This window comes from Thunnus albacares, chromosome 5 (genome assembly GCF_914725855.1).
Source record: "Thunnus albacares chromosome 5, fThuAlb1.1, whole genome shotgun sequence".
Taxonomy (NCBI): Eukaryota; Metazoa; Chordata; class Actinopteri; order Scombriformes; family Scombridae; genus Thunnus; species Thunnus albacares.
In genome coordinates this window covers 32896434-32917444 of record NC_058110.1, presented here as the reverse complement: position 1 = coordinate 32917444, position 21011 = coordinate 32896434, and the positions used below count along the sequence as shown (strand labels likewise).

At 40.4% G+C, this 21011-nt stretch overlaps 3 protein-coding genes across 9 annotated transcripts in view; 1 reads left to right on the top strand and 2 right to left on the bottom strand.

Annotated features, from left to right (window-relative positions):
• Positions 1-21011, top strand: part of comta (catechol-O-methyltransferase a) — a 37836-nt gene that overhangs the window by 5996 nt on the left and 10829 nt on the right. For 3 of the 6 annotated variants that reach the window (XM_044350570.1, XM_044350572.1, XM_044350571.1), the window contains 5 exons: positions 5688-5850; positions 5933-6050; positions 6145-6338; positions 9140-9271; positions 9354-10906. In XM_044350570.1, coding sequence (XP_044206505.1) covers positions 5688-5850; positions 5933-6050; positions 6145-6338; positions 9140-9271; positions 9354-9575 — 829 coding nt within the window. In that variant the 3' untranslated portion in view covers positions 9576-10906. Of the gene's footprint in view, positions 1-10; positions 89-3248; positions 3643-5687; positions 5851-5932; positions 6051-6144; positions 6339-9139; positions 9272-9353; positions 10907-21011 lie in introns of those variants that run through there. The other 3 variants (XM_044350574.1, XM_044350573.1, XR_006403308.1) reach the window with 3 other exon arrangements.
• On the bottom strand, positions 11207-15486 carry abt1 (activator of basal transcription 1). Of its 2 annotated transcripts, XR_006403307.1 has the most exons (6): positions 15383-15486; positions 14259-14679; positions 13185-13360; positions 12820-13005; positions 11524-11895; positions 11207-11492 (listed from the first exon to the last, which is right to left on the bottom strand). XR_006403307.1 is itself a non-coding variant. In XM_044350564.1 (5 exons), the coding sequence occupies exons 2-5, from the start codon at positions 14659-14661 to the stop codon at positions 11710-11712; spliced, it is 951 nt and encodes a 316-aa protein (XP_044206499.1). In that variant the 5' UTR covers positions 14662-14679; positions 15383-15486; the 3' UTR covers positions 11207-11709. The 2 variants fall into 2 exon arrangements, 1 of the variants encoding a protein (XP_044206499.1); XM_044350564.1 differs by having other exon boundaries at positions 11207-11895.
• Positions 18076-20127, bottom strand: LOC122982310 (tripartite motif-containing protein 16-like). The gene is made up of 2 exons (XM_044351496.1): positions 18457-20127; positions 18076-18083 (listed from the first exon to the last, which is right to left on the bottom strand). The coding sequence occupies exons 1-2, from the start codon at positions 20111-20113 to the stop codon at positions 18076-18078; spliced, it is 1665 nt and encodes a 554-aa protein (XP_044207431.1). The 5' UTR covers positions 20114-20127.

The window sequence follows — 21011 nt, the reverse complement described above, 5'->3', positions numbered from 1 at the left end:
TGACGTCACAGCACGGTGTGTAGCCCCCGGCACGCGTCCCGCCCCCTCCGGTCCCCTGGCAGCACATTTACTCAAGTACACCTTTGAGGTACTTGTACTTTACTTGAGTATTTCCATGTGATGCTACTTTATACTTCCACTCCACTACATTTCAGAGGGAAATATTGTACTTTCTACTCCACTACATTTATTTGACAGCTTTAGTTACTTTTCAGATGAAGATTTGACACAATGGATAATATAACAAGCTTTTAAAATACAACACATTGTTAAAGATGAAACCAGTGGTTTCCAACCTTTTTGGCTTTTGACGTCTTACAAAAAGCAGTGTGTAGTCGGGGTCACATTTCACATGTCTATGAGTTGTTAACAGCTCCACCAAATAGTGATTTTTCCCTCTAAACTTCTCACATGCTTTCATTTCAATAAATGTTCAAATGATCCAATATTTCAGCAAAAATCAAAGATTAGAGAAAAAGTCCAAAAACTGAAAACACATTTGTGGATCAGAACTTTGTTTTTTCTTCTTTCCTCTCCCATTAATCATCTCACCACCCCTCAGATTTATCTGCTGACCCTTTGGAGGGGCCCGACCCCTAGGTTGGGAACCACTGGACTAAACTAGCTAACTGTATATAAAGTAGTGCAAACTAGCTCCACCTCCAGCAGCTACAACAGTAACATGCTGCTCTAACACTGATGCTTCACTATTAATAATCTAATGATGTCATATATAATAATATATCAGTCAGAGGGACCAAATCACTACTTTTACTGCAATACTTTAACTACATCAAGCTCATAATACTTATGTACTTTTACTGCAATACTTTAACTACATCAAGCTCATAATACTTATGTACTTTTACTGCAATACTTTAACTACATCAAGCTCATAGTACTTATGTACTTTTACTGCAATACTTTAACTACATCAAGCTCATAATACTTATGTACTTTTACTGCAATACTTTAACTACATCAAGCTCATAATACTTATGTACTTTTACTGCAATACTTTAACTATAGTAGAGTATTTTTACATTGCTGTATTGGTACTTTTACTTGAGTAAAGGATCTGAATACTTCTTCCACTACTGTCCTTTGGTCATGATTTTTCACTTAAATGTGATTCTGACAGTGGTGGAATAAGTACTCAGATTATTTGCTTCAGTAAAAGTATCAATACATCAATGTAAAAATGTAAAAAGTCTTGCATTTGAAATCCTACTTAAGTAAAAGTGCATAAGTATTACCAGCTAAATTTACTTAAATTATTAAAGTAAAAGTACTTGTTTCGCAGAAAATCGGGCTGTGACTGATATATTATATATTTGTAACAAAGTACATCATTAATACTGATGAGTTGATGCATCAGCAGCATTTTATTATTGCAGCTGCTCGAGGTGGAGCGAGTTTAAACTGCTTTATGCGGGTTATAAAATAAATCTCAAAGGTCTTGAGACGATAGATTGAGTCAGTAAGACAAAAAAAGAAAGTTCTGATGCACTAATTTGAATTTTTCAGAAATTTTCTTTAATCTTTGCATTTTTGTGAAATATCATCACCTTCCTAAAATAACGGCCCAGGTCATTTTTTGACAAAAATGGGGTTTTTTTAATTTGTCATATTACGTAGTTATTTAGTCTTTTTATTCAGTCTTTTCAGTCAGCAAAATAGCTAAGTCCATGAAGCTAGCATTTAGCAAAGGGAATCTGTGTTACAAGTGATTACAAGACTTTCTGTTAACTCTTTTCTGCCTTTTAAACAATATTTCATCTGTTTTCTGAGAAACCTGATAAAACGACTTGGGCTGTTATTTTAGGAAGGTGACGATATTGGAAGAGTTTAACCTCTTTGGTTTTTAAACAGTCATTTATATGATAATGAGTTTTGGAAAATGTCAAAGAGGAAAAATTAAAGCCACAGTCATTCAGACAAACAGTATTCAAAGTAAAAGTATTTCAGTGGTATTTAAATTTCCACATTAATTATTCAGACGTTAGTTATTTCACAGTCAGGTATTCATCTGCGCGTTCTTTGCTGTCAATAGAAAATCTGTATTCAGGTGTTTCTTTTCATTGCAGATATTATAGAAAACACAGCCGGGTCCTCTCTCATCCTAACTTCAGTCTAAATGTTTAATAAAGTATAACACTCAGTTTCTTTACCTTTCCGAAAATAAATAACAGTCAATCTCCACCAGATTGACTGTTATAACCAAAGCAGTCTGAGGTTTGAAAGGAGCTTTAATGCAGAGGAGGTGCAGGTAGAGGTGAGCAGGTCGGCTGGTGGATGAACAGGGGAGGTCGGGGGGAGAGCTGGGGGGGAGCGTGGTGGGAGTCTGGAGATGATCCACAGGTGAGGACCAAAGAAGAAGAAGGAGAAGGTGAGGTCGGAGTGGAATGGATAACTGTTTACTGACCTGAATAAAAAAGTTGACCCTGGTTCAGTTTATTAAAGGATAATTCTGGTGATTTTCTCAATTTTTTGTTGACTTCCTGAAAGAAGAAAAAAGTATTCAGATCCTTTACTGTGGTAAAAGTACCAATACAGCAATATAAGAATACTCTACTATAGTTAAAGTATTGCAGTAAAAGTACATAAGTATTATGAGCTTGATGTAGTTAAAGTATTGCAGTAAAAGTAGTGGTTTGGTCCCTCTGACTGATATATTATTATATATGACATCATTAGATTATTAATAGTGAAGCATCAGTGTTAGAGCAGCATGTTACTGTTGTAGCTGCTGGAGGTGGAGCTAGTTTACACTACTTTATATACAGTTAGCTAGTTTAGTCCACTGGTTCCCAACCTAGGGGTCGGGCCCCTCCAAAGGGTCAGCAGATAAATCTGAGGGGTCGTGAGATGATTAATGGGAGAGGAAAGAAGAAAAAACAAAGTTCTGATACACAAATGTGTTTTCAGTTTTTGGACTTTTTCTCTAATCTTTGATTTTTGCTGAAATATTGGATCATTTGAACATTTATGGAAATGAAAGCATGTGAGAAGTTTAGAGGGAAAAATCACTATTTGGTGGAGCTGTTAACAACTCATAGACATGTGAAATGTGACCCCGACTACACACTGCTTTTTGTTAGACGTATTTTAAAAGCTTGTTATATTATCCATCGTGTCAAATCTTCATCTGAAAAGTAACTAAAGCTGACTAAGAAAGACTAATAACAGCGATCATGTTTTCATTCTCTGGAGAGTAGTTATTTGTAAGGCAGACGCCACTGAGCGTGTGCAGGGACGTGGTTCTATTTATGGCGTCACTAGCTTGTTGTGCTGCATAGCCTATCACAACAACTTATTAAGCTACGTTGTACATTTCTCAAAGAACTTCAGTATAAAGTCAAGAAGATGTTTATTTCCAACATCCAAATAAACACACTGCAGAGAAAGGATTAAGAGGCTGATTGGCTGAAGCAGGATTAAAAGGAATCGCTGATCAGCACTTCATCTTCTCTCAGCTTGAATCAGAGATGAGCAGCACAACAGACACAAACACAAACACAGAAGACACAGACAGAGAAGCATTAAGGAGAGAGAGGAAGAACAAAAAACAGAGAGAGGATTGAAGAAGAAGAAGAAGAAGGGGAATTACAGAGGAAACTAAGACCATCACTACAACAGCTGGTACTGAGTTACTGATACTACTGATAATACTACTACTACTGATAATACTACTACTACTGATAATACTGCTGCTACTACTGAGTTACTGATACTACTGATAATACTACTACTACTGATAATACTGCTGCTACTACTGAGTTACTGATACTACTGATAATACTACTACTACTGATAATACTACTGCTACTACTGAGTTACAGATACTACTGATAATACTACTACTACTGATAATACTGCTGCTACTACTGAGTTACTGATACTACTGATAATACTACTACGACTGATAATACTACTGCTACTACTGAGTTACAGATACTACTGATAATACTACTACTACTGATAATACTGCTGCTACTACTGAGTTACTGATACTACTGATAATACTACTACTACTGATAATACTGCTGCTACTACTGAGTTACTGATACTACTGATAATACTACTACTACCGATAATACTGCTGCTACTACTGAGTTACTGATACTACTGATAATACTACTACTACTGATAATACTGCTGCTACTACTGAGTTACAGATACTACTGATAATACTACTACTACTGATAATACTGCTGCTACTACTTAGTTACTGATACTACTGATAATACTACTACTACTGATAATACTGCTGCTACTACTTAGTTACTGATACTACTGATAATACTACTACTACTGATAATACTGCTGCTACTACTGAGTTACAGATACTACTGATAATACTACTACTACTGATAATACTGCTGCTACTACTTAGTTACTGATACTACTGATAATACTACTACTACTGATAATACTGCTGCTACTACTGAGTTACTGATACTACTGATAATACTACTACTACTACTGAGTTACTGATACTACTGATAATACTGCTGCTACTACTGATAATACTGCAGCTATTACTGATAATACTACTACTACTACTACTGAGTTACTGATACTACTGATAATACTACTACTACTGATAATACTACTACTACTGATAATACTGCTGCTACTACTGAGTTACTGATACTACTGATAATACTACTACTACTGATAATACTGCTGCTACTACTGAGTTACTGATACTACTGATAATACTACTACTACTGATAATACTACTGCTACTACTGAGTTACAGATACTACTGATAATACTACTACTACTGATAATACTGCTGCTACTACTGAGTTACTGATACTACTGATAATACTACTACGACTGATAATACTACTGCTACTACTGAGTTACAGATACTACTGATAATACTACTACTACTGATAATACTGCTGCTACTACTGAGTTACTGATACTACTGATAATACTACTACTACTGATAATACTGCTGCTACTACTGAGTTACTGATACTACTGATAATACTACTACTACTGATAATACTGCTGCTACTACTGAGTTACTGATACTACTGATAATACTACTACTACTGATAATACTGCTGCTACTACTGAGTTACTGATACTACTGATAATACTACTACTACTGATAATACTGCTGCTACTACTGAGTTACTGATACTACTGATAATACTACTACTACTGATAATACTGCTGCTACTACTGAGTTACTGATACTACTGATAATACTACTACTACTGATAATACTGCTGCTACTACTGAGTTACTGATACTACTGATAATACTACTACTACTGATAATACTGCTGCTACTACTGAGTTACTGATACTACTGATAATACTACTACTACTGATAATACTGCTGCTACTGATAATACTACTACTACTGAGTTACTGATACTACTGATAATACTACTACTACTGATAATACTACTACTACTACTGAGTTACTGATACTACTGATAATACTGCTGCTACTACTGATAATACTGCAGCTATTACTGATAATACTACTACTACTACTGAGTTACTGATACTACTGATAATACTACTACTACTGATAATACTACTACTACTACTGAGTTACTGATACTACTGTTAATACTGCTGCTACTACTGATAATACTGCAGCTATTACTGATAATACTGCTGCTACTTATGATGTCTCTCTCTCTCTCTGTGTCTCAGCATGTTGCTGCTAATAGTACCGGTGGCTCTGGTTGGTCTGTACATTTTGTGTCGTCGGTTGATTCCCTGGTTGGTTCAGACTAACGCCACTCTGGCACTGCTATGGTATGATGTCCTGCTGGAGACAACACTCGATCTCCTAACCAGAAAATCACGACCCCAGGTAACCTCTGAGAACCTGTTTGTTTAACTGTCTGACTGTTTGTCTCTCTATTGGTCTGATGGTCTGTCTGTCTGCCCCTCAGCGCCTCCTTCAGGCTGTCAGTCTAAATGCAGTCAGGGGAAATCCAGACAGCGTCATCACAACCATTGATCACTTCTGTATACACACAGAGTGGGCCATGAACGTAGGAGACGAGAAAGGTACACACACACACTCTCACACACACACACACACACACAGAGTTTTGGATTTGAATATTGCCATTGATCACTTTTCTCTCTGTCCATCTCCCAGGAGCCATCTTGGACTCCATTGTCGTGGAAACCTCTCCATCCACAGTGCTGGAGTTGGGAACATACTGTGGTTACTCTGCTGTCCGTATCAGCAGGCTGTTGCCACCAGCAACAAGGCTGATTACCGTGGAGATGAACCCTGAGTATGCTTGCGTGGCGCGACAGGTCATCCAGCATGCAGGGCTGCAAGACAAGGTCAGAGGTCAGACTGTAAGGTACAATTAAGTAAGACAATACAATTCATACTCTCAGTTGTTTTTCATAATCAGATATAAAGAAGGTTGCTGGTTTCCTCAGACTGTGCAGAGAACAGCTGCAGCAGTGCTCACCCCTGCACTCAGATCATATTTACATACAGCACATACACTCTGTACCAGTTATGACCCAGGTGTTAGACACTACCACAGCTCAGATGATACTATGACCAGCTATGAAACAGCTGGAAGACAACTCAGTTCAGCAGCTCAGGTGCAAAGCTAGCTGTCACAGGACATCACTCCAAACGAGAGTCCATATTGTATGGCCTGTGGCCCTGGAGGATCGCTAAGTTAAGCCATGTGCTGCTATGGTGAGCCAAGTGTTGGGCTGCCAGGTTCATGTGAAGTTCACAGGGTCAACCCAGACGCCCCAAACAAATCTCAGATAGAGCTGTCCTGCCTTCCCCCTTTTATATCTGCTGGATTGTGAGACAATCCAATGAGACAATCCAATGAGACAATCTATCCTTGGTGACTGGTTGCCTAATGCAGTCAGGTTGGTAACAGACAGTTGGTCTGTTCTCCTGTGTGCATGTGTCTGATAAAGGTAAACTTTCGAGATCCTGACAGGACACAGCAGTGATTCCTTCCTCACCATTGGGGTCTGAGGAGGGTGGAAAGGGTGCAGCTCACTTGGTTGACCGATGTTGGATGCTGAGTTCTGGCGTAGCACACGCTGCAGAAAGCAGCATTCCTCATACACTGAGAGGGCATTGAGTTCTCCCTCTCTTTTGGCCAACACAAACAACAACAATGATGCAGACTGTAGGAGCTTAAATGGCTCATGCTGCAAAGCCTCCTTCAAATATCACAGTGGGACAGCTGGTCTTCTGTGATAGGGAATGAGAAACAGTCGCAACAACCTGCCACCTTTCTCCTTAATGCTGAAGGGACCATGCCCTTCTGTAGCATTTCCTGAAGGAACTGGAGGATGTCATGGGCGGTGCAGAAGAGGGGATCCGCCTGTCTCAAATTGCACCATGTGTCGAACACTCCTCAATGATAGGAATCTGTCACCCTAGTTGATGGAGCTCAAACTCCCTGCAAAGTGCTAACTAGAGAAACCCCATGGCAAGTAACTCAGCTGTCTCTGGAGCCAGGCCCAAAGCTTGAGCCTCTGAGGAAAAGGATGGAAAAGAGTTCTGAGGGCTGGAGAATTGGGGGCCACCAAAGATGAGGCTCACCTCTTCAACTTGGACTCTCTAGAAGTGGGTGCAGGAGGAGGGAGGGATGGGAAGTAAACAGGAGGCCCTTTGGACACTGATATGCCATTGCATTTATGTACAAGGCAGACAGTAAACCTGGACACAGACGGATCAGCTACTTCTGTACCGAAGTAGCTCCAAGATCGTCTTTACCACATCTGAATTCACCCTCCATTTTCCAGGGAGGAGTCCCCGTCTGGAGAGCTCATCCACTGTGAGATTCCTGGCACATTCATTGTCTTTAGGGACTCAGACCGGGGATGACCTGGACCGCTCCCATATCTGAACCATTCTAAAAAAAGGTGTAAGGGACTTAAGCCCCCCTCTCTGTTCATACTGTATAAACTGCTACCAGTGTTCTGTCTGTTCTCACAAGTTTACGATGGAAGGAAATGCATAAGAGCTGGTAATTCAGGACATTGTTTTGCTGTGCTAACCTGCCAATTTGCCTGGCTGCTCCCACTAATAGAGAGCCACATGTCTGTAGATTCTTCTGTGGGTTTGAGGATCAGGAGGCATTGCTGCATTGGACACATGTTCAGAAGATCCAGGGGAATTATGGCTGCAATCAAATCTTAGAAGCAGAGACACCAAAGGGGAACAGCGACAGGTAATCCCTGAGGGTGGCCTGTTGTCCAAGAGGTAAGGAAAGCCTCCCGTCTTGGCATCCAACCACATGCCTGGGAACTCTGTGCACTGCGAGGGCCACTGGTTTAGGTGCAAGTCTAGGTCCTCAAGTGCTGGAAAAGCCGGGATACATTCTTACATCATTGTTTTTCTGAGGTAGCACATACCAGCCAATTGTCTAGGTAATTGACCTGCCATATGGTCCCAGGACTGCATCCATGCACTTTATGATCATGCAGAGGTTTAAATATGTGCTGAATGGGAGGAAAAGTACTTGAAGGTCCTGCTGTTGAAGGCAAACCTTGGTGGATGTCCTGTAACACTCTCGGCACAGTCAACGTTTCATAGCTCATGGGTCTCAGATACTTGTTGAGCCCCTTTCAATCCAAAATCAGTCTGAGCCACCCATCCACCCAACAACAGAACTCTGATCATTCGGCCCCACTTTCTGATGGCCTTCTTCAGAATGGAGACAAATCCAGTTGCCCTATATATATATACCTGTATATATGATATACTTATCAGTGTCAGATTCCAAGAGGGAAAACCACAGGATTCTGTGTGAGTTACAGTCACACTTCAGTCACGGTGATACAGTGTCCAGCGACTGTGCAACTGGACCAGCAAAACCGATGCTGCCACAAGTCCACCAGCGTGAGCAAGAAAGACAACACATTGACTCACAGAGGGGCCCGAAGACCAGCAAAAACTCTGATGTCAACACACCAAAATATACACAACTCAGTGCCAACACACAAGTCTGACTGCTTATAATAACGACTTACTATCTCTATAGAGGGTCTACTATATACTATCTACTGTCTGTATAATTACAAGAAAAACAAAATCTGTAACTCTGTCCTGTGACCTATTGATCTGCTTATTGATTATTGTTTACCTCTGTCAGGTGTGTGTGTTGGAAGGTGAGTCAGCTGACCTGATTCCCAAGATGGCCGACATGTTTGGAATCCAGACATTTGACTTGGTTTTCCTTGACCATTGGAAGGACCGCTACCTGCCTGACATCAGACTGCTGGAGGTAACAACCTTTGACCTCTGACCTCTGACCCCACTGTATGTTATGACCTCTGACCTTTGACCCCTCCCCTCCTCCCCCGCAGCACTGTGGTCTGCTGGCTAAGGGCTCAGTGGTCCTGGCTGATAACGTGGTCTGTCCCGGAGCTCCAGACTACCTGAAGTACGTCAGATCCAACCTGAAGTACAACAGCAGGTTCTACCAAGCTCACCTGGAGTACACCAGAGTCCTGGATGGACTGGAGAGGTCTGAGTACCTGGGAGCCAGACAGATAATTAGAGAGACAGACGCACAGACAGACAGGTAGAGAGACAGACTAAATCTGTTTCAGCCTGCTTACAGCTGATCTTAAACATCCTGTCAACAACATCAGGGTGCAGTTTTCCCTCAGTAGTGACCATCAGGAGACAGATACCTCAGACAGACAAGTGGATCATCAGCATCACCAACAGCCTCTCAGCTCCTGTCCTGCAGCTCTGAACACACTGTGAGGAATCTTCTTACAGGTTTTGATGACAGCTTGTTCCTCTTTAGTTTGAATGAACTTATGTAAAATTAGTGCTGACAGGAAATGAACAAATGATTCTACTGCTGATACTTTTGAAGGTTTGTTTCATACTGAGTCTGCCCTTCCTTTACATGCTGAACTGCTGGTCATATGCTGAATAACACTGAAGAGACTTTATTAGAGGCTCAGAGGTTTCCAAAGATTCATTCATGTACCAGAGTCAGACAGTAGACTTGGTGCTTATTAGCCTGTGGATACTGTTTCCTCTGAGACTGCTTCAGTTTGGTTGATAGTTAGATGACTTTAGCGCCTGTTAGTGTTAACAATTGTTTGCATTTTGATTTAAATACTTTTATTGTCTCCAATCCATTCAGCATTTCTGCTACTGTCATGTTAAAACACATAAAACGTAGCGTTACTGTAAACATAATACAAACACCAACGCAATTATAATAAGTAAAGTAAAACACTTCTTGATTTAATAAGTTATCAGTTTAATGGAGCCCACAGACAGATATTTCAGGAGGATAATGAAGTATTCATTGTTTTACTTCCTCTCGATACCTGCACATCCTGTTAGTGTGTCCAGCACTCTGGTGTCTGGAAAAATATTTAAGTAACACTCAAACTTCCTGTATCTATTTTCAATCTGTTTTGGACAAAACAACCTGCTAAATAAATTTGACGTGATGTAATGTTAGCTGTTAGCAACTGGTGTGATGTCATCATCATAGTTGTTTCTGAAATATGTGTGAATGGTTCAGTTGCCTCACAGTTTTTCTCTTAACTCTAAAAACAGATGTTTTAGTTTTCTAAATAACCATTCACACATGTTGTAGAATTACATCATAACATAATCAGGGTTTTACAGATCAGTCTGTTATCATCGTTCTGATATGTGACAGCGTGATGCTGCTGAAGCTGTGTTTGAATGAAATGTTCGAGTCATCAATGGTATTACTGTGTATAAAGCACTTCAATGATCAGGAGACGTCTGTTTATGATACGTTTGTTTCAGATTATTAAACATTTTAATAGATTCTTTTAAGTGTTCATCTAAAGAGGATGTAACGACACACACAGTTCATGTGTATGTGGTAATTATGAACGATATAAATGTATAAAATTGATTCTGTCTCTTCATGGATATCAAATGATTAAACATCTTCTGGTAGTGGATCTGGTCCTCTGAGGTGTTCTACCCTCCAGGTGATGATCCTCACTGACAGGTGAGAGACACATGATACCCATAAGGTGATGTGTGGTGACATCATGACAGGATAACCATGTATACAGCTAAATGATGAGGACTGATCAATAAGTGGCAAGAGACCAGAAACATGTTTTTATTCTGTCCCGTCCACTCTGTTGCCCCAGTGTGGAAACTACTGGTCTCTACTGGTCACCAGTGTGAAGTTACAGGTCAGAGGTCCAAACTTAAATTATCTTTATTGTGATTTAACAGCTGATGACAAATGTTCATGACAAGAAATACAAACAGTAAAAATCATCTAAGTTCAGACGAGCTCGTTCAGGTGTGTTTCAGTCAGCAAACAACTGTGAAACAAGTTCATTCATTCATCAATAAACTCTGATCAGTTCAATAAACTCCAATCAGCTGGAGAACTTCCTGTTTCTCGGTAGAAACAGAAAACAGCGAGCGGGCGGAGCTGAGAGTCCCTGGTGAGGAGCATGATGGGATACGGTCGGAGGGACCTGGAGGCGTGGAGGATATCGTCACGGCGACCAATCACAGTGAAGATCTGTCAGATATTGATTATAACTAAATGATAACACTGTGATCAGAAGCAGCCCCTGCGCCCTATGATGGCTCCGCCCACTGCCCAGACCGGCCTGCGATTGGTTGGTGAATGGGGGTGTGTCAGTTCATTACAGTCTGTCTGTTGTTTCCAGGGAAACAGCCAATCAGCTGTCACTGTGACTGACCGGAGTTGAAAATCTTGGCCAGCAGGGAGACATTTGATTGGCTCTTCTGCTGTATGAGGCGGGCTTTGTCCAGGTGCTTCTGGGCAACGGAGTCTTTCTCTCTCTTCTTCTTCTTCTTCTGGATCTCCTCCTCCGTCTGACGCTGCGTGAAGTCCCACGTCTTCTCGTCCACCTGATGACGACAAATAAAGTTTAACAACATGGAGATGAATAAAGTTTTAAAAGACGCAGAAATGAATGAAACTGTTAACAGGACACCTCAAACTGCAAATCTGTATCATGAATGTTTAATCCATGAAGCCTATAAAATCTGTGATGTCATCCCAATATAAAGTTCATATATTCAGCGGGCCGCACAACGCGGAAGCTAGAAAACTTTTTTTGGCACTTTGCATTTGATTGTACAAGCACCATCTTTGAGTCTGGTGTCCAGTTCTTATAACACATCCATGGCAACAGCACCAGGCTGTGAAGCCAAATTGACACAGAGGACAAACTGTGTAATTATGACTTCCAGGTCTGTCATGTGACACACACTGACCCAAAAAGCATTTTCCCCACACGCACAATCATTGGAAAAGGAGCAGCTGTAAAATGGTGAATGGATTTTTTGGAGCATCACAACCTCCATAAAATGACTTGTTTTATTATCATAATTTGATCCATTTGGTCCAATAACATTTGGAAAGTCTAAAAAGCTGCATGATTAAATTATTTTATCCCCATTCACATGAGCGAGGAGCCAACAGGAAGTCAGCTGGCTCGGCTGGAGAAGGACTCTACTGAGCATGATCGAAGCATGAGGAAACATGATGCGCCTCTGAGCAACTTTCATAAGAATGAATGGGCGTCATCTCTGAACACAGCGTCCAGTTTCAACTTCATTTTAAAATATCTTGTTTTAAACTTTTGAATCTTTTTTTAAAGTTAAAACTTGCATGTTGAAAGCTGCACATCATACTCATCTCTGACCTCTCAGAGAGAGAGAGAAGACAAAAAGTGCCAAAAAATAGTCTTACCAAAAAAAAAAAGAGAGAGAGTTTAAACTTTCCAGATGGCTCCAGCTGTTCGGATCTACCTGTGTGGTTTGGTTTACCTGCTGTCCGTCTCTCTGTCTCTTCTTCCTCAGTTTGTCCATGTTAGCGCTCTTGTCCACGTTGTTCAGGTAGAAGTTAGTTTCTCTCTTGGCCTGAGACACTTCAGTCCTCAGTCTCTGCTGCAGGACCATCTGCTCGTAAGCCAGCCGCTCGCTCAGGTGAGTCCACTGGAACCTGTGCAGGTACTACACACACACACACACACACACACACACACACACACACACAGGTAAACAGATGGTCCAAATGTATCATTAATAAACAGTCTTGTACTAACAAGGCCAAAATAAATGAGGCACAGTTTCAGGATGTGCAGAGCAGGTGTCAAAAGGTCTGATGTCAGCTGTTACCGGGCAGAACGTACCTTGATGCACCAGAGGTCGGAGGCGAACGGTTGGCGTTTCCTGGTCGCCATGGGAGTGTTGTGGAGAGACGCCGCCACTCGCTTCGCCACGCGTTTATCTCTGAACTCCACCCACCCCTCAGTGAAATCACACCTCCTCAAACCGGACTTCTTCTTCCTCCTCCTCACCTCACGACCTGCAGGATCAATACAGCAGCAATCAGAAAACACAGCCTGACCAATCAATACAGCAGTTGTGTGCGTGTGTGTGTGTGTGTGTGTGTCAGGGTAGGAAAACTAACTTTGCAAGGACTTTTTTTGCCGACATGAAATATGTTTTATGCTTTAATTTCATTTTTTTGCATTTCAGATCATTTCCAGGACTATTTTTTCAAATGATGGGAAATATATTAGATCAATATTCAATGATTGTTGTTAAAAAAAAGTGCATATATATGCAAAAACATTTAAGTTATAGTTATAATCCCAGTTACAGTTTAGAGAGTGTTTTTACCCATTAAATGCATATTTTGTTTTCAAAAAGTATGAACAATAAACACAATGTTGCGTAACAACATCACAGTTCGACGTGTCAACAACACTGCTGATTGTCTGGCATTTTATCTACGGTGCTCTGCAGTTTAAAATAACAGGCGCCGTCACAGCTTTGGTAGCTTTTTTTAGGCTCAGGGCAGACGGGGAGAAGCTCAGCGACTGTCCGCAGTTCTGACCTACTTTCATTTCCAACTGATTGTGATTCTCAGCTGGAAGTGTGACAGGTTTGCGGATTAAAAAACACTCCATGTTGGTGAAATTACTGTTAGTAGCTGTCGTGGCTGCCTCATAACCTCACCATGCTCGAGCAAGAGGGGTTGGGGGGGCTGTGCAGGTACGGAGGCCCAGCTGTCCCAGATATTTCTGAGTCACACTTGGAATACAGAAGAAAGTCCGGATACCCGCATCATCCCAATTCCAAGGGAAATTTTACATTTTGTGGGGGTATTTTGCCTCGAGCCCCCGTTTCTGACCCTGGTGTGTGTGTGTGTGTGTGTGTGTGTGTGTGTGTGTGTGTGTGTGTGTGTGTGTGTGTGTTACCTTCAGGTTGTAAGAAGATGCGTCCGATCTCTCCGTACACCGACAGCAGGTTCCTCACGTGTTTGGGGCGGAGCCTCGGAGGAATGTGACCCAAGTAGAGGATTCCTGGAACACACTTCCTGTCTGAACAGGAAGTCCCTTTCTGCTTGCTCTTCTTCTTTTTCATATCGGCAGTATCTCCATCATCGTCTTTATCATCATCATCAGCACCATCTTTGTTTCCCTCCGAGTTTTCATCTTCATCATCATCATCGTTTCCTCTCTCTGCTGCTTCCTCCTCCTCTCCTTCTTCCTCCTCTTCTTCTCCCTCCGCCTCATCTTCTTCTTCCACTTCCTCCTCCTCTTCTTCTTCTTCTTCTTCTCTCTGAGCTGCAGTCTCCTCCTCTTCCTCTCTTCTCTCCATCTCTCCGCAGTCTGCTCACTACAAACAATAGAAGCAATAAAGACTGATCAGTGTTTCCATATTTCAGCCCAAAGTCTTTGCTGCAGAGTTCAGCTGATTCTGCAGACTGATAAACAAACAGGATCAACATGTTTCTACAATCAGTCCTCATGTCTGCAGGATCCGTCTGCTTCACTGGAAACGTTTCAGAGCGTAAAATACAGTTCAGACTTGTTTTTGCTTTTTTTCTCTGTGATCGTTTAAACATTTCAGTCAGAACACATCTCACAGTCGGCTCATCGGAGATCAGATCCTCTGGTGTTTGAAGGAAAGTTATCAGCTGTTTATAGATGCTAACTGTCTCTGTCAGTCTGCTTCTCTTTAACTTATAAAGTTTCACTTGACTTTAAGTCTGTGAACTTTGTTAGAGATGGTTTTCAGATAGCAGCTCGTCTGTTTGAAATCTGAATGTTTAAAAGAAGAAAAGAAGAACGTCTCTGAGATGGTTTCACTTTTTTATATTAATGTTTTGTTGTTGTTGTTTGGTGCAGAGAGACATAGAGGTATAAACAGAAGACAGAGGTAGAGACATAAAGCGAGAAAACATGACAAGAACTAAACAAAACCCAACAAATCCCTAAAATAAACACAAACAAAACAAATAATAGTAATAAAACAAAAATAATCGGATATAATAAAAGCAATAACAACAATGTCCTTGTGTGAATTTAAAGAATCTCACCTTAACTTTGATTAAAACTCATCAAACACAAACTGATGAAAACACGGCGGCTGCTCGGGTTCACGTGCGGAAACACTGTCGCGTCCTGATGACGAAACAAAGCGACAAAATTGGCTCATACACAACTTCCTGTTATGCCTTCTAAATAAAACTCCGGGAACAGGAGAGAAAATTGTTATTCTGGAGAAAAAAATAGTGTTTTTAACACCTATCAGTCTATTCTATCGATTACCTGCTGACTGTCACACTTTATTTACACCACCTGGCTGCAGAAACTCACCTTTCATTTCCTGATAATCTGTCTGGAAATGAGTTACATGTAAAGTGGAGACAAAGTTGTGAGAAAGTTATCAGAGTTTAGTTTGGAGTAGATCAAACTTTATTGATCAGCGGGGATATTCACATATCACAGCAGATCTAGAGAAGCTGAGAGGAAGAAACAGACAGAAATATTTTAACGAAATGAAATAAAATTAATTAGAAATTGATTGTCAACATTGTAAAGTTTGGATTGAAACTCTTTCTACTTTAACGTCATGGCCTTCAGGTGAAGCTGTCCGTCAAGTCAGTGGAGGTCAGTCTGAACAGATATGAAGCCGCAGAGTATCTGCTGTTTGATTGGCTGAGAGCAGGATTTAGAGTTGATGTCACCTGTCAGAGGACTCACAGTCTGATACCCACTGCAGTCTAATGATCAGTTTAAACATCATTAACATCAATACGCCACAGGAATATGATTAACTTTATATTACAACACCATAAACTGTGTAAATGAATATTTGTGCAAATATGAGGACATCCAATACTGGAGCTCTGAATCCTCCATGAGGTGATGTGATGACTTTTTTCTAACTGATGTAAAATAAATAAACAGGAAGCCATGGTGTGTGTAGTATACATGTAATATAAAGTCAAATATTGTATGTTTCAGATATTTCACATGTACAATATATAAAATATCATATATGAGGATATTAATCATATATAATATCACATGTAGAAAAGCATGTGGGTAAAGATTTGGTTGATGTTAGATATGTCACACATGAGAACATTGATTTTTCTTCATCTTCTTCATCTTTTGCTCTTCATCTTCTTCTCATGCATCAGTCACCAGATGGTTTATATATGTACTGTCATTCAGTCAGAAAAAACAAAAGTACCAATACAGCAATGTAAAAATACTCCATTACAAGTACAAGTAAAAGTACATAAGTATTATGAGCTTGATGTAGTTAAAGTATTGCAGTAAAAGTACATAAGTATTATGAGCTTGATGTAGTTAAAGTATTGCAGTAAAAGTAGTGGTTTGGTCCCTCTGACTGATATATTACTATATATGACATCATTAGATTATTAATAGTGAAGCATCAATGTCAGAGCAGCTAACAATAAGACACTTTTATCCAGTGACGTACATATGTAAAAGTCACTTTCATTCAACTGTTCACATGAACGAATGACCAATCAGAGATATGGATTGACCCGACATCTGCTGTATTGTACATCCTTACAGTTAACTCAGTGGTGAGTTATTCTGCAAGAACATATTTAATTATAAGTTTTATTTGTGTGAAATCGTCAAATCTCTGGAAATAATTACCTACAATCTGATATATTTATAATGTATAAATATATAAATATGGATGAATGAAAGGAAATTGGTTGAAATGGAAATAAAATGTGCTGCAGATGTTCTGCTGTTGGTAGACGAAGTGATCGTGACCAACGATGTTTAGACCAATCAGACAGAAAACATCGAGGATCTACTCTGAACCAACTGAACACACCTCTTTAACAGCGTTTTAAAGCCAAAACTAGTCTGATCGATAGTTTTTATTCTTCTGTTCTTGAGTGAAAGATTTTTACTTTTATCTTCCATTAAAGTCCAAAATGTTCCTGTTAGCAGTTTGATAAATTGGGGTCCAGGACCGTCTCTCTTCAGGTGACAGAGCTAAACACTGAACCAACATGTCAGCCTCATTCTCAACTTTCATCTGCATGAAAATCTACATAAAAATAAATGAAATGACCTCAAGTTCACAACGACACAATATCTGTTGTTTTATGTTTGTCAGGACGCAATAAAACTTCTTCACACTAAACTTGATCAAATGAATTCTTACTATTTCCCAGTTTTTTAGGCCTGTATAACAAAGATTTTATCAACTAAATGCACAAAGAAAAATCTTGTTTGTTTAAAGCAACAAGTGATAGAAAACTCTTTTCTCTGTGACAAAGCTGCTTTAGTGAAGAAAGCTGAAAGTAGAGAGACGTTCATCTGCTCTGAACATGAACTCTGAACTTTGTGGTGTTTCAGGAGGAAAACTGCCTCAAATAAACTCTCATTTTAGTTTCAGTTAGTTTCTCCAGAAGCTTTGAATGAGATCCTGAGATGAAGACAGAAGGAAATACTTTGCTCACCTTTGAAAAAAACAACATCTTTATTGATTACTCAAAGCTTCAGATTGTTCACACATCCAATCAAAATGACTCTTGTTCAATGATTTCATGTTCAGATTCACTTCGGCCACACAATCAGTTAGTTTAACCCAGAATGTCAGCTATGTACAAGAACATAATAAATGATTATTATCATGATAATTACAGTTTGATTGTACATTTCTTTATACATTTACAAGGTGATGAGAACAAAATATCTATGATGAAGGAAGTTCTGCTGTTTTCTCTGTTTAAGACGCTGAAGTGGAGAAACAACAGCACACAAACACATCAATACAAACATGAAACTAACATTTAGAACAAAGAGAAGTTCACATTTTCATGTGAAGAAACATCAGTGAAGATAAAAAAAAACGTCATCATAGGCAGTGATAGCCTCCGTGGATAAAAACACACAGGAAAAAGTGACATTTAAAGAAACTCAAAACATCAACAGAGAAACAAATGATAAGAAAGTGTTGTCAATCCCAGTTTGATTGACAGCTGATCTCTGTGCAGTTCAGAAACACCACAGCAACGAGCTCTCAGAAACAGCGGAGACAAAAACATGAAGAATTACAACAGAATCTGACACATGAAGTCTGAAATGACCTTTGTCTATTTGAGTTTACACAACTCAGCTGTGTCTCCATAATGATAAAGACTAAGTCCAGCATAGAGAGGCTGAGTGAATGTGGTCTGGACTCTGTGGAGGAGAGTCATGGTTTCAGAGACGCTGTAGAAGGACAGAATACCTGCTCTGTGATCCAGGTACACTCCTACTCTGGAGGAACCAGGACCTGAGACGGGAGTTGAGATACTGTTGAAACAAAATCTATAACTGTCAGTGTTACAATCTAACATCCAAGATTTGTCATTGTATCCAAATACACATTCATCCAAGTTTCCTGCTCTGATATTCTTGTATGCGACTGCTACATAAACTTCTCTCCCTCTCCACTCCACCTCCCAGTAACAACGTCCAGTCAGACTCTCTCTACTCAGGACCTGATACCAATCAGTGAATCTGTCTGGGTGATGAGAATAAGACTGTTGTTGCCTCGTTCGTTCTGCTTTTCTGTTTCTCTCAGATAATAACAGCTTAATGTGTGCTGTGTTTGGATCCAGTGTGATTTCACGTGAATATTTTAAGAACTCAGCTCTGGTCTTGGGTTCTGGTTCTGACAGTAAAACGTCCACTTCAGTCCCTGTCAGTGAGATGTTTGTCCATTTCTCCATCAGGATGTCCTGTAGTTGATCTCTGAGCTCTGACACAGCTGCTGTCACATCCTCAAAGTATCTCACAGGACGGATATTGATGCTGGATGAGTCTGTAGATGCACTGAGTTGTGACAGTGAGGGGTAGTTGTGTAGAAACTGGACGTGATCCTCTATGTGTGAGAGCTGCTTCAGTTCAGCGTCTTTCTTCTTCAGCTCAGTGATCTCCTGCTCCAGCTTCTCCTGAAGCTCTTTGACTCGACTCACTTCAGTTCCCTGCTGGGATCTGATCTGCTGCTTCACATCAGAGCTTCTTTTCTGGATGAGATGGATCAGCTCAGTGAAGATCTTCTCATTGTCCTCCACTGCTTTATCAGCAGAGCGATTGATGGCCTTCATCTTCTGTTGAAGCAGCCTCACATCTTTCTCTCTGTCCTGGATTCTCTGCTGGATGTTTTGTCGACTCACCTCGAGCTCTCTCTGCCTCTCAGCCCTTTCTGCTGCAGCTGAGACTGTGTCGTGGCCTTTATGTTCATCCACAGTGCAGAGATAACAGATACTCTGCTGATCAGTACGGCAGAACATCTTCATCACCTCATCATGACGAGAGCAGATGTTCTCCTGGAGCTTCTTGGAGGGGTCGACCAGCTTGTGTTTTTTAAATGTAGTTGATTCATAATGAAACTGGAGGTGATTCTCACAGTAAGAGGCCAGACACACCAGACAGGACTTGAGGGCTTTCAGCTTCCTCCCAGTGCAGACATCACAGGCCACATCTTCAGGTCCAGCATAGCAGTGATCAGCAGGAGCAGCCTGGAGTCCAGTTTTCCTCAGCTGCTCCACTAAAGCTGCAAACATGGTGTTTTTCACCAGGACAGGCCTCGGTGCAAACGTCTGTCTGCATTGAGGGCAGCTGTAGATCTTCCACTGATCCTCTTCATCCCAGTGTCCTTTAATACAGCTCATGCAGAAGCTGTGTCCACAGGGAATAGTCACCGGATCCTTCAGTAGATCCAGACAGATCGAACAGCTGATTGTTTCTCGGCCCAGCTGAACTCCTTTCTGCGCCATTTCAGCTCTCAGTGGCAACGCCTGTCTGAGTTTCCCTTACTGAGAAGGAAGGGGAGGGAAGAAGGAAATACACAGAGTGGAGCTTGTTGTGTTTGACAGAACAGGGAAGGTTATCAGGATGAGGAGCGACACTGTGAATTAAAACTGTGTTTTCTCATTTACAGTGAAGTCTCAGTTAAAACCTGCTCAGCATCTGAAAACATTTTTGCATTTAGCTGTAAAATACTTGTTGGCATGTCAGGGTTTGGTGATGCCTCATTTGTTGATTAGTATGAATTGATGAATCTAGAAAGGGGATGTGTTTTTGTTTTTTACATTTGATTTAAATAATCCTTTTAGTTTTCTCACAACTAATCAACAGACATCACATTCCAGCGTTTTATTTTCATTAGTACAGTATTAAAACTTCATTGATCATTGTGAAGGATTTTTTTTTTTTTACAATATTTCCCTCTGAAATGTAGTGGAGTGGAAGTATAAAGTAGCATCGCATGGAAATATTCAAGTACAAATACTTCAAAACTGTACTTAAGTACAGTACTTGAGTAAATGTACTTAGTTATTTCCCATCCCTGATAATTTTCACCTGTTTTCGCTGAGCAGACATTAAAACTGCACTCTAACAATAGAAATATAAAGAATAAAACTAATTAACTCTATGAAAGGTGATGTAAAAATAAGTTCGACTTGAATCACCACCATTTATATAACATGTGTTGCTGCTGAAAATAAAACTACTGAAACATCTTAAACTCTGTCAGTATTTTATCAGGACACCGCTTCTGGAAGTGGAAGAAGTCTTATATTGAATAGTCTAACCGGAACTGTGTTTGTTTTGACCACGCCCCTCCACAGTGAAAGGCATGCTGGGATACCTCCTGTCATGATATGTCACACA